Source organism: Macadamia integrifolia, unplaced genomic scaffold (assembly GCF_013358625.1).
Source record: "Macadamia integrifolia cultivar HAES 741 unplaced genomic scaffold, SCU_Mint_v3 scaffold1982, whole genome shotgun sequence".
Lineage (NCBI taxonomy): Eukaryota > Viridiplantae > Streptophyta > Magnoliopsida > Proteales > Proteaceae > Macadamia > Macadamia integrifolia.
In genome coordinates, this window is record NW_024868449.1 from 11821 (window position 1) to 28608 (window position 16788).

At 35.8% G+C, this 16788-nt stretch overlaps 1 protein-coding gene across 2 annotated transcripts; it reads left to right on the forward strand.

Annotated features, from left to right (window-relative positions):
• Nucleotides 1-11045: 11045 nt before the first annotated feature.
• Nucleotides 11046-14031, forward strand: LOC122065354 (transcription factor bHLH123-like). 2 transcript variants are annotated; one of them, XM_042629156.1, is made up of 7 exons: nucleotides 11046-11494; nucleotides 11575-12280; nucleotides 12468-12578; nucleotides 12701-12766; nucleotides 12879-12938; nucleotides 13036-13086; nucleotides 13226-14031. In XM_042629156.1, exons 1-7 carry the CDS (start codon nucleotides 11142-11144, stop codon nucleotides 13373-13375), a joined length of 1497 nt encoding a protein of 498 aa, XP_042485090.1. In that variant the 5' UTR covers nucleotides 11046-11141; the 3' UTR covers nucleotides 13376-14031. The 2 variants fall into 2 exon arrangements, with proteins under 2 accessions (XP_042485090.1, XP_042485089.1); XM_042629155.1 differs by having other exon boundaries at nucleotides 11049-11494; nucleotides 12879-12944.
• The last annotated feature ends 2757 nt before the right edge of the window (nucleotides 14032-16788 follow it).

Genomic DNA, 16788 nt, shown 5'->3' on the forward strand with positions numbered 1-16788 from the left:
ATGATACAGAAGGGGTAAAAACACCCAAAAAGAAACACGATAAAAAAGAGAGAAGAGCCGAGATGAACTTAATCCACCTTCGGCATTGCCATCAGCAGAGAATGCCATCGAGCCAATCTCCTCCACAAAACAAAGAAAAACAGAGCCCAATGCTACTATAATCTATATCTAGGACGATCTGAAGCATCCATGTCCAAGTCCAAGCTGACCAAAGCTGGCCAGGAGTTCACAAGTAAAGAAGTTTCAAAACAAGCAACAGACTTTGACAAGAAGTCAGAGACAGAGTTTGCTTCGCGGAAGCAATGAGTGATCTTCCACTCCACCCCTTCAAGATAAGACATGCAATTAATCCACCTTTGGCGAAATTTCCAAGTGATTTTCTTTTTTTTTTTTTCAGGAGGAGAACCACCTTGGCCGAATCACACTCAATCCAAAGTCTCTGCACCCCTAAGCGATTAGCATTCTCAATTCCTACATTAATTGCCTTGAATTTAGCTTCAAAATTTGAGCAAATACCAAGGAATTTTCTGAAATTAGAAATCACCTCCAGCTTCAAAATTTGAGCAAATACCAAGGAATTTTCTGAAATTAGAAATCACCTCCAGCTTCAAAATTTGAGCAAATACCAAGGAATTTTCTGAAATTAGAAATCACCTCCGCCTTCTCATTACAGAAGACACCGCCCCCACCTGCTTTTCCCGGATTTCCCAACGAACAGCCATCAGAATTTAATTTCACCCAACCTATTGGTGGAGGGCACCAAAAAATTTCAATTAACTCTCTTTGCCGTCGCTGCACCCTTAGAAACCCCAACCTTCTTGCACACACCAAATCTTCAATCGAAACCGCCACTCCTGCCTGCATCATCATGTGCTATAAGCATCATATAGCCATTATGCTAACTGCATCACCACAAGATATATTGTATAGTCGTTTTGCTGCCCCCATCACCAAGAGATATAGCATCATATAGTCGTTATGCTACCCATATTCTCATAAGCTTAGAAATAATTTCTATCATTTCATATGGATAACATAGATGTAATTTCTATCATTTTATGTGAATAGACTTTAGAATTAATCCCTGTCATTTTATGTGGATGGCTTAAAAATAAATTTTCTATTATTTCATATAGATATGGTGCCCCATCACCAAGAGATATAGCATCATATAGTTGTTATGCTACCAGTATTCCCATAAGCTTAGAAATAATTTCTATCATTTCATATGGATGGCATAAATGTAATTTCCATCATTTCATGTGAATAGGCTTAGAGTTAATTTTTATCATTTTATGTGGATGTCATAGATGTAATTTCTCATTTCATGTGGATGGCATAGATTTAATTTCTATTATTTCATGTGGGTGGTATAGATGTAATTTATATCATCATGTGCATAAGTTAAATTGCTTTGCCATTATTTCTTGCATATACATTTTCATTATGATTTTTTCCAAGCACACATAGCATGCATATTGGTTTAGGTTTGTTTAAATTCTCAGGGGAGACTATTCAAAATCAAACATCTGGTAGAATGATCAGAATTTTTGGGCGAGGTGGATGCTTAACACATTCCCGCTCTCGTAACCTAACACAGGCACACACCTTTGGAACAAAGCAAATATAAAGTTAAATTTGGGGGTTTCATCCTCCCACCGGAATTAAACCCCTAACTCAAGATCGATCCCTTGATCGGAGTGAAACTCACTACTAGGGTTTTAGGACCTCAAATCCAAGGTGGTGACTCCAAAAATCATGTTCTTCACATCCCCTTCATGTCATCAAGAAAATTGAGGACATAACCTCTCTCAGAAAGAGGAGTATGGAAAGATACAGAAGAAGATTGCAAACCCAAGACCCCGCGAGGAGAAGGGGGGAAAGGAAAGACAGTTTTTTGACCTTTATCTTTACACAATAACCAACAACCAAAAACTACCTACAAGTGGGTGTTGTGTTATTACCTATTGAAAAATGCCATATGGAAAATTCTATTAAAGGGTCACTAGTGTATATCTCATCCCCAATACATCCCAATGTAGTGTAATTGTAGTTCTAAATTTGTGATAGAAACTACCAATTATGCGATGTCTTGAGGATCTCCTGAATGGTCTAATCTAGTAATGATGCAATGTTGTCCCTTAATTAGAATATTCACCGAATAAAGTGCTTTTCAAATTGTTGGTTCTCTCTCCTGGCAGCTTTTTGATAAGAAATTGAATTTCTTGAGAACCCTTTAATTTTAGTAAATCCTTTCTCTTCTTTGAATCTCTCAGTTCGACAATAACTTCGTCTTCTTCTTCTTTTTCTCCATCATCATCATGCGTTTATGAAATCTTGGATTAAATTGGTGGGAGAAGAAAAGGGTGTCAGCTGGGGGAAGGGGAAGTACAGATATAGATGTGAAACCTCATCCTGGATCAAATTAGGATTGATCTTTTGTGCTTTTATTAAAGGAACAATGATCACAGATAAGGTTTTGCATCTTGATCCTCTCCAGCCCTCCAGTCCTTCAGTGCCCATCCGATGGCTAAGAAGGCCTTGGGATGCGTGAGAGTTTGTACTATAGTCTATATCCATTACATGTGATACTAGAGTCCTACTATAACTCTCACATGTGATATATTTTATATTACAATTCTCAACAGGTCTTTGAGTATATGTATATGTTATTTTCATTCTCTAAATATCTGGCAGTCAATTCTAAATCACATAAAAAAAATAAAAAAATTAAGGTGTGTTAAAATTATTCTCTCTTAAGCATGAAATTCTCTTGACTATAACAGTTGTGTTGTGAATTGTGATGGGTAATTGAACGGTGGAGGACAAAGGGCGGCCGTTGGTGGTGGGTATTTTACTAATTTTGAGTTGACTTAAAATGCTACAAGGGAATTCAATAGAAAGAAGGGGAGAGAGACTACTTGACGACTGACTTAAAAAGGAGTGAGAACTAAGGAGGAATTTTGTTGTTGTAATAATGTCAAACATAAACTATGGCAGGTCACAAACTCACAGGAGGCCACGGATTAATGGATTTATATCCGATGAGGAATTTCATGTGGACAAAATCGTTTCAGCCATCTCTTCATTTTCATCATCCAGCTTTTTTTCACACTAATTCATCATCCATTCCTTGATTTCTTTCGTCCTCCCTTCGTATGGGGAACTCAAATTAATTAGGTCAACTCATGGCCATTCAATTAATTGTCACATTTTTTTTTTTTTTTTTTTATTGAAAGGAAAATTTTTTGTCGATCTAAGTTTTTTTCTTTTTTTATTGGAAGAAAGAATTATGTCGGTTTAACGTAAGGATATGTAATACTCAAACACAGCCTCTAGGGAATACTCAAACACAACATTTATTTCCAGGGATTGTAGAAAGAATACCCTTATTCCTTCGGAAACATGGGCACATGCCTGATGTTCTCTATGCCAGGTCAAGGTTTTCTCTTCTCTTTTTTTTTCGTTAAAGATCATTGTATTAAGAAAAAGAAAAGAATATATAAGAAGGAGATTATACTTTTACAAGATTTAGACTAAGAGAATAAACTAACCCCACCTTTGGCATTGCCATCAGCAAGAGGAGACTCCAAACCTTAGACTAATAAATAGGAAAAATCAAAAAAACTAAGGGAATCAGAATCTTGGCCGTTAGGCCGCATCGAAATCCAACTCCATAGGCAAAAGCTAAGGCCAGACCTCGATAGGGGAATTGGTTTCAAATCTTGTTGTTGTTTTCGCCATAAGGTTTTCTCCTCTTATTATAAGGAAAAAGAAACTAGAAGGCAACGTGGCCTCTACACCTAAGGAGAAACATAGTGATTGCCTTGCCTCCAATAAACATAAAAACTTTAACTGTTGTTGATGCTTTCATTTGTGCTTCCATTGGTATTCATGTTGACGTTGAATGTTTTCTTTTAAGAAACCCTCTCCCTTTTATTTTAAGAAGAAAAAAGGCCTTTTTGTCAAAAATTTCTTATATCGACACACAATTAGGTATAAAAAGACTCAACTACCCTCTATTGAGTATTACCACTCCTACTATATAAGGCGTGGGAAAGCTAGGCGAACAGGATTTCGTACTCTTATTTTAATTTATTTATTTTTATATCTCTTGCCCCCATGTGTCGTTTTGAGCTGCCATCTGAGCAAGTGGTACCTTTTATCTCTATTATATACGCGGAGGAAGGGTGGGGTTTTATTTAGGCCGGCAAACGAGTAATTAAGGACCAGGGAAATAAGGGACTGATTGGTCACTCACCAGTCACCTGTGCCATCCTCACTACACTATGTCGGTCTCTCTTGTCTGTTCCATTCCCCTTACAAAGTACTATCATTGCGTGTCTATTTTGTCTTCTTCCACACCTCAAGCTTGCGTCACCATGACGTCTAATATCGTCATTCTCTGACCCAACCAACCAGCTGACCCGATGGTTTGGGTCAACCAACCCTGTCCCCTTCATTTTTTGGTTGTATGCTTTTGACCCATAATTATATTACCTTATTTTGACTTCTTATCATATCATGGTTGATTACTTTGATAACTTTGGTAACTCCAACCAGAGAGAGAGAGAGAGAGAGATTGGCTTATAAGGGAAGGGTTGGGGTGACTAGCTTCATACATTGAAATTATTTTTGACATTCTAATTGCCTTGACCAGCTTAACTAACTATATCATATCTAAGGGGGTCATAAGGCATGACATGAACAAGAGAGTGGGCAAAAGGATAAATTAATTAGTGGAACATTTCAGAAGCATAAGAGGACAAGCAGAAAAAACCAAGGTGAGTGGATGGGATCTGACCTGATCTCCTGGGTGTGACCAAAAGCGACCATCCCGTCTTACCCTTAAAAAAAAAAAAAAAAAAAAAAAAAAAAAAATCAATCCTCGTCAGTTATTGCCTAATTATATCATTCTACATTTCAACAACACCCACTTAATCACGCACCACCAACTCATAACCCCCACCCCCCTTCTCTCTCTCTCTCACTCTCTCGAAAGATGTGTAAATAAGCACCAAAAATGTCATTGAATAACAATGAAGATCCAACGATTGAGACATATAAACATATAAACATAAGTTTTTCTTTAGATAAAAAAATTGACTTTTGTATATATAGGATATTAAATACTTAAATATAAGTGTTTCTTTTACATATAAAAACATGAGTTTTTTTTTTTTTTTAATAATTATAACATTATTTTTATATACATTATAACCATCAAGTATTAATTGACCCTCGGTACCAAAAAGTATTAATTAACCCTAAATATTTAAATATGCATCATAAACGGATTTCAATGGTTCTGATTCTAGCAAGTTCCCAATTAGTTTTTCAATTTTCAACCCACTAGAAATTCTGTTCCAAAACAATCCTGTCGTGTCCTAATTAAAAACTAGTTTCAAAACAACTCCTAGTCGTTTCTGAGATGATTCTCAATTCTATTTTCGAATGACATCCTTAAAAACACTTATACCACACCCCTAACCTTACCTAGAACCCAACCCTCAAATCCCAACTTAATTGGGATTTTGGTCCCACAAAATATTTAGAGAACGAAAGAGTCGGGAGAAAGGGGAAGAAAGTGAAATAAAGCAGAGGTGAAGGGAATGCGACTCAAATGCGTGACTTGTGCTAAGATTGACGGCTATAGAAAAAAGAGGAGAAGTAGCAACACACAAAATTAAATGATGGATGAGATTTTAGACTTTGGAGGAGAGAAAAAGAGGAGGTATCGATATCAAATAGTTATTTTTTGTCGGATCAATATCAATATCACATGTCGATACCTTCGGCTCTTCTATTGTGCAATAGAGGTGGCGATAGTTCAATTGCAATGTCCTAGAGTGCCTCGGTATGAAATTCAATACACAAGCATGCACCTCGAAGCATTTCAGAACGTTGAATCTAAACTACCACCTCTATTATGCAGTAAAAGAACCCTACCCTAGCAGATCTTTGATTGATTGGTTACCAATATCAGATCAAGATTAAAATTGTTATTTAAGAAAAAAAAAATTCTTATGAAAATTAAAAGTATAATCAATCAATCGAGATTGATCCGAATCAATCCGAATCAATATAATTAATATCGTATCGGCATTTGGGGAGACGGATTAACAATCCAATTCCCGAGTACCATATCCTGGTTGGGAACGTGTATGGTACGTCTAATGATTTAAATGTAGAACATATCGCAGTTGTCGCTATCGGGCTTTGACTCTTCCTACAAGAGGAAGCGAAGAGGCCCAAGTGTTTTGGCACGCGCGCAGGCCGTGTGGACCCCACGTTGACTTGGAATACTTTTTTAAAATTCAAATTCTACAAAGGTCATAAGCATGACGTTGGCCGTTAACGGGTCTCTACTCCGTCCACTCTCTCCTACCGCCGCCTCCTCACATATTGACTCTTTTTTTTTTTCTTTCGGTATTATCTCCCCAATTTTTCCTTTGTTCATACTTGATAGCTGGGGCGGAAAGGTGGTGGGCCCCAACGCAAAAGATTTCCTTTCATAACTTGAAACTTGGCCGGAAAGAAAGTGGCTTCCAATGTAAAAAATTTTCCATTTAACCTAGAAACTTAGTCATATCATAATCTAAAAACTTATATATAAAATATTTTTTTAGAAGGGGAGGCGTTTTGGGTCAAGAAGGAACAGAAATAATATCATGTTACAGATCAAGTTTTTTTTTACCCAACATTGAATCAAGGATTCTTCACCTATCAATTTTATTATAGTTGGATGAAACTTCCTAGACATTTAACAATAATTTCGGTGCTTTGTACAACAAGAAGAGATATTGTAACTATCGATTGACGAAGAATTTCTTTACTATTTGTGAAGGGAAACTTTCTTCACAAATTAATGGATTAGAAATGTATTACGTGGAAAATTTTGAATTGACATTTAGTATAAGAGCATAGACATGGAAGATGAACTCTTCATATTTACCAATTAACAAAATTAGCCTTTTGTTTGAACAAAAGAAAAAATTATAGCCACCATTGTTTGAATTCTATCACTTGAAAACCCTTTTTTTTTTCTAATGGGAAAAAGGTTTGAAACTTTAGTGATTTTCTTTGGTAAAAGGATTGCCATTTTTTTTTTTGTTTTGAAATATTTAGAAACATGTTCAGTATAGTGCAAAACATGAAACTCAACTAATGTTATTGATTGTAGATTGTAAGTTCCATATTTTTCTAATTATTTCATCATCGGTTCATTTATTTTTTGATAAAATTATCAATTAAATTTTTTTCGCTAAAATTTCATGAACTTTATTAAAAAAAAGGAAGATAATGAAAATACATCAAGAGAAAAACATAGTGAACCGAGGTTTCTCACCTTCGGCATTACCATCAGTAAATTTACTACATAGTAGAATAACTAAAAGTTTTTTTTCTCTTGGTGAATTTATATCCTAAAACTTTAGGATTTCTGTAGTAGTAACATGTTTTTAAAAACCAATATCCAAATGCATAAGTCCTGGGATTCCAATGGTAGACTGCTTTTACTTACAAGGGAAATTAAATGGAAGGAAAGTAAAAATTTTAAACTTAAAATAGAAACTATTTTCTATGTGGGAAAAAAGTTTGAGACTAGTGATTTTCTTTTGTATACAGGATTACCTTTGAAAACTCTAGAAACATGTTCAATACAACGCACAGCACAACGTGAAACTCAACCAATGTTATAGGCTCCATATTGTTTCTAATTATTTCATTGTAAGTTCATTTACAACATAGTAGAATAATTAAATTTTTTCTTCTTCTGGTGAATTATATCCCAATAAGTTTTTTCTTTTGGTGAATATATCCTAATATTCTAGGACATATGTAGCCGTCGCATGATTTTAAAAACCAATAGCAAAAATATAACCCCTTGGATTCCAATGGTAGGCTCCTTTTGGCTGCAAGGGAATTAAAGGAAAGAAAAATAAAAATTTTAAACTGGAACTAAAAACCTTTTTCTATGTGAAAAGGTATGAGACTACAATGATTTCTTCGGTATAAGGATTGCCTTTGAATTCTCTAGAAACATGTTCAACATAGTGCAAAATGTGAAAACTGATTAATGTTTTTGATTGTAGACTCCTTATTCTTCTTAGTTATTTCTTTGTAAGTTCATTCACAACATAGTAGAATAATAAAAGTTTTTTCTTTGATGAACTATATCCCAATAAGTTTTTTTCTTTTGGTGAATTATATCTAACATTCTAGGACATTTGTAGCCATTACATGCTTTTAAAAACCAATATCCAAATATATAATTCCTTGATCCATTGGTAGGCTCCCTTTTGGCTGCTAGAAACATGTTCGACAGAGTGTAAAACGTGAAAACTAATTAATGTTATTGATTGTAGGTTCCTTACTCTTCTTAGTTATTTCTTTGTAAGTTCATTTAAAACATAGTAGTATAATTAATAGTTTTTTTCTTTTGGTGAATTATATCCCAAAACTCTAGGAGTCACCACATATTTTCTAAATAACTAATATCCATACACATAATTCCTTGGATTCCAATGGTAGGCTCAGTTGGGTTGCAAGGGAAATTAAAGAGAAGAGAAATGAATTTTTAAAATTAAAATAAACCATTCACTAAGGATCCATCTTTGAAAATTTGAAAACCTAATTTCAAAATTTTGCATATATTCTTCTTAACCAATAGATTAATCTAGAGGACGAGCTTAAAAAAATTACTATTTGATAGTGTTTGTTGTGTATCTTATCTTAACTTCAAGGTTCTCAAACCTTCTCAGCAACATAGAAAAGTTACATAAATTTCTAAAGCAAGCATCAACTACTTTGATTAAAGTCCCAACTTCTAGAAAGTTGAATAGTATTTATTTAGTAGTGTTTGATATGCATTCTAAGTTAAGCACACATTTGAGGCCAAAAACACAAAAATCGATTTTCAGTTTGTTATGCATTCTTGTTAATGGAAATTAGAAAATGAGATCCATTTTGGAATTTGCTTTATCTAGTGTTTTTTTATTTTTATTTTTTGCTGGAAATTTGCTATTTGCTATATCTAGTCAATTCCACATTTTGGTTGAAAATGACATTTTCATTTTTTATTAGGAATGCATTCTACATTTTGAGAATCCATGCAAACAAACCCTAGTTACATTTTTTTTTTTTCCAGGAAAATAGAACTCATGGGAATGACCTAACATGTCCTCCTTCAAAATTCTTGATAATGAAACATGAAAAAGTCAGCAAAACTTTACAGTTATGGAAATAATTAGTTTCTATGAACTCCTTTTCTTTTTCTTTTTGGCAGAAGTTTCTATGAACTCCTTTGCTTCTATACGAAACAAGAAAATAATTTGAATAATATACAATTTATAAAATTTTAGGTTCTTTTTGACCTACCCAGAGCCAAAAGTTAGGTATTTGGCAAAAACTAATATAATCCATTACATTTGAAATATTCACATTCTTAAAAATTATTCAATATAAATATTTCGTTGCACAAAAATACTCAAGTGGTTATTGAGTGGGTAGTGGAACCCATACCAAATTACATTGATTTATCGTCAATTGCATTAATCATTTAGATACTTGGCTATGGAGGCCTGAACTTGAACTACCCAAAAAAATGAATAAATAAATAACAATCTATGAGTAGAATTGAACAAGCTTCAATTTTTTGTTTGTATTTCCAAGAGAGAAGTAAATAGATCACTAGGTTTCTTAATTGAGATTTTATGACTATGGACGAGTGCTGCTTATTATAGCCCTCATAGAACTATCTTCTTCCTCTTTTGTATGAGTAGATGGTTGAGTGTCTAGATGCATTCTTCTTCTTCTGCTTTTTATTTTATTTTTATTTTTTTTATTAGATTAAGAAAATCCAATTTAACTTTCATCATAAAAGGGGAATAGTGGAGAAAGACAAGGAGGAAAGATACAACCTTTTCCCTTTTTCCTATGCCTTACTCACTGGCAGTATGAGACCGTGTTTCTAATCTCCCTGGTTGATAGAACAAGGAGAAAAATAAATGACATCTTTACTATAATCAATTGCTTCAGTGTTTTTGGACAAAGTTTATATTGGTTCTAAATATTTCTCTTCTAATATTAATAGAAGGAAAAAAAAAAAAAATCAAAAGGTAAATTGGTTGCTACTGCCAAACAAAGAATGAGGTGAAATGACCACCCCACCCCTAAAAGTTGAAAATCTTACCCCTGTTGATGCTTTTACATGTTTTCTCATTGGTCATTGACTAAATTGCCTTCTTGGAAACCTCTTGTATAAAATAGCAAAACGAACCTATGGAAGACAAAAAGGGATTGACACTTTTGTAATTAAATGCTAACTCTGAATTATTATTATTATTATTTTTTAGTTAAAAAAATGATGCTTCATGGTAGAGATCATAGCCTTACCGAAGTCTCTATACCACAAGTAATACTTCTGCTGGATCAACGAGCAATAGTAGGACATGCCGATTTGAACCTACCACAATATTAACTAGGAATAGTAAAATATGCTGACTTGAACCCCACAACAAACGAACTTAAACTACAGTAAAATAAAAACTTCCTTCCACTAGGCTCTCAATTCTAGTGGCAATGCCAACTCTGAATTTATAGTAAGGTAGGATCGTTGGATACTGCCTTTGCAATTTCATTTCCTTACTAGAAAATTAAAAAGGAGGAAGAGAAAGAAAGGAAGAAAGAAAGAAACATTCAGACAGTGACTTAAGATAAAAAAGCGTTTCATCCTATGGGATTACCAGGAAGGAAATTATTCTTTTGAGAGATGGTAACGTGTCATCCCAGATCAAAACCCACTGGTCAAATCATATCGCTTTGTTTTGAAGCCATAAAAATTTTTGAATTCTAAAAAAAAAAAATAATAATAAATAAATAAAGAAATTGCAAAAAACCTAAGGGTATAATAACAAATCATATATTGCAAAGAATGAAAGATAAGAAAGAGAATATAGAAATTCCAATCTGTCTAATCACCCAAGAAAAATGTCAACCGGATTCCGGTTTGTTTCTACTGCCCGTACACCAAGAGGTTTTATATAAATGAAACTCCAACTTGAGAACCATTTTCATCTCAGTTTCAGCTCAAACCAAGTGTTAACTCCCCTTCTTCAGAGCCAGAGTGCGTGTGTTTTGCCATGGGAGACGAATTTCAGGCAGGAATTTGCAGTGGAAACTGGTGGAATTCAAGTAGAAGTGGAGTAAGCGGGGGTTCATGTTCATCACCATGTTCCACGGTATTGAATGATATGGGAAGCTTTGGATGGGGAAGTGAAGCCAGATCATCTTGTGAGGAGACGACCGCGGCTTCAGTTTCTGATAGCTCCATGGTTTTCCAACATACACAAAAACAGCAAATCCAAACTCCGGTGGATTCTATTGGTGGTGGTGGCGGTGGCAGCGGCGGCGGCGGCATCCTGATGGATTCTACGTTGCAAATGATGGGTTTTGGACCTTCTTCCCTCACAATGGATTGGAACCAAGCTTTACTGTAAGTCACCACCATTTCATTCTTGCCTTAACCCATTTAAATTGGATTCAGAGTCTTATTGTTAATACATGATTCTGCAGTAATAGAGGCAGTGGTGGAAGAAGTGAAGAGACTAATTTCCATTCTATGCTTCAAGATGAGTTGAGTTCAAGACCCAATTTTAAGCCAGAAATGGGGATGGAGTCTCCTCCAACTCATCGAGTCCAGAGAGATTGGAGCCCCAAGAGTAGTTTCTCTGGAGTTGGTGAAGATTCCTCTTCCTTGAATGCCCAAATAAATCAGGTCTTCCCTATGGACCACCATCAGCAACTGAGGCTAAATTCCAGCTCCGCCGATTGTACTGTTAGCAGTCAAGGTATACCCTCAAGTTTTCCTTCTTTCGGATGCAATTCACCGGCGTTATTGCAAGGCCTATTCGACGCACAAGAGACCCAACTTCAACTTCAACAACATCAACAACAGTCCACCTTTGAAACTCATCGATCTATCAGCAATCCAAGTCCAAACTACCGCATTAACAATAGTGAATTTGCCTCGCCGTTGCCATCTTGGGCTAAATTTCCAGCTTTCCTGAAAACATCTCCACCGAAACAGCAGCAGCAGTATCAGCACCAACCCTCTAGTCAGTTCCACTTCACCAACAACGCTCCTTACTGGAACGCCTCTGCCGCCCCCATGAATGATGCTCGCTCTAGCTTCTTCCCTTCTCCGCATACACAATTTCTTTCAACATCCTTTGAGGAGAAACCCAGTTGCAGTAGCCTCACGACCCTCACCACCACAAAGGTAATTAACTACAATGATATAATTCCTAACATTTATGAGCTCTCTAGGTTAGCAAGCTAGGGTTTTTGGCTTCTTTTCACCCCCATGGTTTCTTGAAACTTGTAATTTGGAATCCATGTGTACTACACGTTGTTATTAGTATTGGACGAGTGACCTGAACTGGGTTTTTTGATAATTGTTTCGGCAGTCTGGTACGGAAGAAGTTCGTGATTCAGGGTCAGTGGCTAAGAAAGGCAACAGTGAACCCGCATACAAAAGGCCTCGGATTGAGACACCGTCGCCATTACCAACTTTTAAGGTACGATAGAATCTAATAACTTTTTAGTTTTCAGTGGAGGGAGCTTCAAGCATTGAGCTTTAAGTTCTGGGATTCATATAATTTTTTTTTTTTTAATTGAAAATTGTGGCTTCGTTTCTCAGGTTAGGAAAGAGAAATTAGGGGACAGAATTACAGCTCTCCAACAACTGGTTTCACCTTTCGGAAAGGTAAATTTCTGATGTTTCCCTTTAAAGAAATACAGTTAGAAATACTTCTCTCCTGGAATTTTTGTTGTAAAATCTTTCTAGCCATTCACCTTGACTCTATTCTTTTTCGCAGACTGATACAGCATCTGTGCTCTTTGAAGCCATAGAGTACATCAAGTTCCTCCATGAGCAAGTCAGTGTAAGTTGCATTCTTACCTAGTTGAATTTGAAGAGAGAGAGAGAGAGAGATCGATCTAATACTGATACAAGACTTTCTTTCATAATGTCAGGTTTTGAGCACACCATATATGAAGAATGGAGCTCCCACACAACACCAGCAGGTGCAAATTGTTTTTTTTTAATTGTTGGGTTTTGGAAGACAGAATTAATAATCTCACATTGGATGTGAATAGCTCGATGTAGAGACTTAATGGTACTTTTCTTTTTTCTAACCAATCGAAGCATTTACTTGTCATGCAGAGTTCTGATAAATTGAAGGATGGTGAAGGGCCCAAACAAGATCTTAGGAGCCGTGGACTATGTCTGGTTCCAATCTCAAGTACCTTCCCAGTTACAAATGAAACTGCAGCTGATTTCTGGACGCCTACGTTTGGGGAAACTTACAGGTAGAGAGAGAGACAAGCCAACGGAAGGTTGCCTTGAGCTTTTTTCTTTTCTTTTTAAATCTCTGCAACTAGGATTGATGACATCAAAGACCAACTCCAGTTGGGAATGATAAGAATCATTGAAGGAAAGGAAGAAAATAAATGAATAAACAGATTCTGCCATCTCACTGTAATGGTCCGGTGAGAGAAAGATAGAAAAAGATTAAAGAAAAGGAAGTGACCCTTCATGGACCGGCAAAGTTGGGGCAAGCTACAGGCAGAATGATGGAGGATGGCCACAGATAAGTGACCTTTGGAAGAGAATATATAGGGTTGTAATAATCAAAGTACTTAATATATAAGTAAAGGTGGATTAGCTAGGGATGGGAACATATGCTAAATTTGGCGCAAGTTTAGATCAAATTTGAAGAGGGTGGAGATTTGTTGTTAGTAGCTGAATTTAGCAGAGAAGGGATGGGATAAAGGGGTCTTGTTTGTTCCTGTTTCTACAAATATATATGTTGTAGTTGTATAGGAGCTGGCATGGCACCACCTTTATTTTAAAAGAAAAAGAGCTGATGGAACAAGAAAGAAAAGAAATAAGAGGAATAATTGAATTCAGGAATAGCAGTAAGTATGTGGAGGTCATTTGATTGAGGATCAAAACTTTTGATTTTTTTATATGTCTGGAATATGGTAGTGGAAGTCAGAGGGCGGCCCACTGCCTCTCCTTTTAGTGTTTTTATTTTATTATTCGAAAATGGAGAGATGCGTATGTGGGAAATATCAGGCATGCTATTGTGCTTTTCATGGAATGGTCACATTGAGGGGTATCATTGGAAAGTGTAGAGGAGGCAAACTCAACCCTACTCAATCCATTCCTCTCCCTCTCTATTTCTTCAAGGTAATTTTCTCTCTTCCTGAGAATAAGTGAGAGAGAGAGATACACACACAAGAGAGACAGAGAGAGTTAAAACATAACACACAAGAAATAGATAGATATTATCGCCTTCCAATGGAGATCATATATTGAAAATTTATAGCTGATATCTTTCTCTCTCTCTCTTTTTTTTTTTTTTTTTTTCTAATGATGGGTATCCAGGTTTTCGGCCTGACTGACTAGTCCCGTGGATCCATACTAACCCCACAATCGCATGGATCAGGTCATACTGGGGTTGAATGAAAACCATTCAACTTTCATTGAAAACAGTGAAAAACACTAAACACCCCGTATGAGTAACCCAAGGTGTGCCTAGTGGGAGTCGAACTTAAGATATCCGAGTTTACGACTCGTACCAAGTACGTTGCTCACCAACTGTGCTACCCCCCTTGCTGTTACATCTCTCTCTCTCTCTCTCTCTCTAAAGAGAAACATATCACAAAAGAAATAAGAACAGCTTTGTTGTTATCAGGTTCATAACCAAAGGAATAGAATAATTTATTTTCTCAATTAAAAAAAAAAACCTTCAAAGATTTTCGTATTTTTTCTAAAATTCCTTTTGAGATTTCATTTCTTTGACTGCGAGTTTGAATAGCAAGAAAGTTTTGCAATCGGGGTAAAGATAGAGGGGATCCACATTTCAAGTTTATAGCCGATGGAGTTCTCTCAAAAGCATGTTCCTTTACCATTGACCAATAATCTTATCTGCTTTGTCTAATCTTTGGCTTTAATAATATGGAAGGTTAAGCTAATATAGAAGGAATTAAATATAACAAATAATATTTAAGAGAACCAAATGAAGGGCTCAATGCCTGTGATCCCTCGAGAAGCGTAATTCCTAAGGATCATTTATTTAACAAACAAGTAATCATTAAAAAGGTTTAATTAAGAAGAAAGAATTCTACCTGATCGATACCCTTTTGCCCACCTGCTTACTTTCTTTCTGGTGACATTTGAATTGATTAAAGGAGCTGGGGTATATATTGTACCAAATCTTAGTGCATTGGGATCGAGTATAGCTCTTTAATTTGTCAAGTACCCCATCATATATGATTTCATCTTTATTTTACTTTTATTCTTTTAGATACGGTAAGCTCACTTTGAGACAAAGTATTCATAAATCAAAACCTCCATCTTTTGCATCTTTTACAAAGCATATAACCCCATGCGCATACTTAACAATCTTTACTTAAGAAGGACTCCAATTTATTGTCTTCTTGATGAAGATTTCCCATCTCAAAAAGGCTAGTATCTTTCCTCATTCTAGAAATGCAATAATATTTTCTAGGACAATCTAGATTACTTATATATAATTACCCACCATAGTCAAAATTTTCCCACACTAGCCATATGACTTGTGAAAAAAATATGTCCAGACCATCTGAAGAGTTATCCAAACTCATGTCCTAAAATCATCACTAAAGCAATTGATGTGTTCTTAAATCATACGATTTAAGAATTCCGTTGATAGTCATCATTTTCTTCACCACAGGGCCTCTCTGTCTTTCTGTTAGAGACGTCGAAGAGGAGAGAAAGAGACAGAGATAGAGATAAGAAGAAGAAGTCAAGTTTAACGTGGTTTGGTTGGATTATTCAACCTACATCCACGGTGATTAATATTTGTCGCTAAGAAGTCATGTATATTAAAATAAGGAGAAAAAATATGGAACAGAGTGGGACTCTAAAGACACTAGATACAAATAAAATGAAAGGAGGGGAAATGTAAACCCCACGATCACTTCCTCACCTTCGGCATGGTCATCAGCAAGGAAAAAAACCATAACTCCACAAAAACAAAACTAAAAGAAGCAAAATCTTGGCCTAGATTCCGCTCGGTTCTTAGCTCATCCAAGATTGAAACTGGAAGAGAAGGAGAAGCATCTGAGAACCACTTCTAGCTGCAGATTTTGCCAAGTAATCCACAATTGGATTAGCCTCCCTATAACAATGAGTTAACATCCATTCAATTCTTAAAAGATATTGATATAGAAAGCACCAGTCTTGCCAAGCATACCAAGGAATATTTTCCAAGTATACCGCCAAAGTCACTGCCATCGAGTCTATCTCAATCCATAATCTCTCAATGGTAATTGATTAGCTATTTTAATACCTTCAGTTAGACCTTGAAATTCAGCTTCATAACTTGTTTTGACTCTCAAATAGGATCTAAAAGAGGAAATAATCCTGACATTAAAGTCCCGAATAACAACTCCAGCACCTACTCTTCCTGGGTTGCCAAGAGAACATCCATCAATGTTAAGCTTGGGCCATGAAGGAAAATAAGCACACCATATCACTTCTAAAGGCAATGAAGTTTTGTGATGGATTAACGAGACTCCAAGCAGACGGACACAAACCAAATCAGCCACTGAGATTTTCTTGAGAAAAGAAGATGGGAAGAGTTCTCGAATTGCTACTAAAATTTGTGCAAGAGAAGATCTGCCATCATCCCTATTCCTTGATACCTTCTTGCATTTCGCTACGTCCACAAAAAATAA

Excerpts from the sequence above, each read along its gene's own strand:
- LOC122065354 (XM_042629155.1), top strand. The coding sequence starts at position 11,142 with ATGGGAGACGAATTTCAGGCAGGAATTTGCAGTGGAAACTGGTGGAAT. Across the intron at positions 11,495-11,574 it reads GATTGGAACCAAGCTTTACT|TAATAGAGGCAGTGGTGGAA; the intron begins GTAAGTCACCAC and ends ATGATTCTGCAG. Across the intron at positions 13,087-13,225 it reads CTCCCACACAACACCAGCAG|AGTTCTGATAAATTGAAGGA; the intron begins GTGCAAATTGTT and ends CTTGTCATGCAG.